General features: G+C 29.0%; 1 protein-coding gene across 1 annotated transcript; it reads left to right on the top strand.

The window, feature by feature from the left end:
- On the top strand, window positions 1–1,065 carry PRSY57_0000400A (erythrocyte binding antigen-181; the record flags this gene model as incomplete). Its single annotated transcript, XM_020114098.1, has 1 exon — window positions 1–1,065. A coding segment is annotated over one exon (1,065 nt), but the record flags the coding sequence as incomplete, so codon positions are not given.
- Between the last annotated feature and the right edge of the window lie 52 nt (window positions 1,066–1,117).

Genomic DNA, 1,117 nt, shown 5'->3' with positions numbered 1-1,117 from the left:
ATCAATTAGAAGGTAAATCGCTAGAGATGGAGAATGGAACATATCATGGAAGTAATGACGAAGAAGATGTTACTGGACCTTCTGTAGAAGATATTACAAATGATGATAACAATTCTTTTCATAACATAGCTAATCAAAGTGATGTTTTAAATAGAGAAGATGCTATTGCTTCTGAAACTCAGGTTGAAAGTGAACCTGAGGATTCAAATAGGGTAATAACTACAGAAGTTCCAAGTACTACTGTAACAACCACTGATGAAAAACTATCTGAACAAGTAGAAGAGAAAGAAGCTGAAGAAATTAAAGAACCTGTTGAATCAAGGGTTATTCGAGAAACAATGGAAAATTCTGCGAATTTAGATTCCCCTGCTCATGAAGAAGATGTTGAAAAAGAAACATTGGAACCTGAGAAGAATGAATTATATAATGATACATCTAGAGGAAATATCAGTGAAAAGGATTTAAACGATATTCAGTCGTTAAGAACTGAAACGGATAGTACAGTATTAGATGATTCTAGTGAAAATGGAGAAAGAACAGAAGATAGCGAAAGTGAAGTTGGAATATTACGAAAACATAATTTTAGCACAGAACAAAATGAAGAAAAAGATTTTGACCCAGTTGAGAGTGATTTAGAAAAAGAAGAAATTAAAAATTTACTTAATCTAGAAAAAGAAGAGGATGCCGATGTAGAAATAATCGATAGAACACATGATAGTATGAGTGATGGAGATAATGGTGATTCGAATAACAATAATCTATCAAGTGAAGAAAAAATTGAACAGTATAAAAATAGAGATGTTTCGAAAGAAAGAGAAGAAATATTGAACATGTCAAAAACAAATATATGTTCTAATGAACATTCATTAAAATATTGTCAATTTATGGAAAGAAATAAGGATTTATTAGAAACATGTTCTTTAGAAAATAGGTTACATTTATGTTGTGCAATATCAGATTATTGTTTAAAATATTTCAATCCTAATTCCCTTGAATACTTTAATTGTACACAAAATGAATTTGATGACCCTACATATAATTGTTTTAGAAAACAAAGATTTACAAGTATGTCATGTTATAGAATTAAAAACAATATACATTAATATGTTAATAAAAA

This window comes from Plasmodium reichenowi (genome assembly GCF_001601855.1).
Source record: "Plasmodium reichenowi strain SY57 chromosome Unknown, whole genome shotgun sequence".
Classification (NCBI taxonomy): Eukaryota; Apicomplexa; class Aconoidasida; order Haemosporida; family Plasmodiidae; genus Plasmodium; species Plasmodium reichenowi.
Note: the sequence above shows the minus strand (reverse complement) of the source record. Positions and strands in the feature narration are given on the sequence as shown.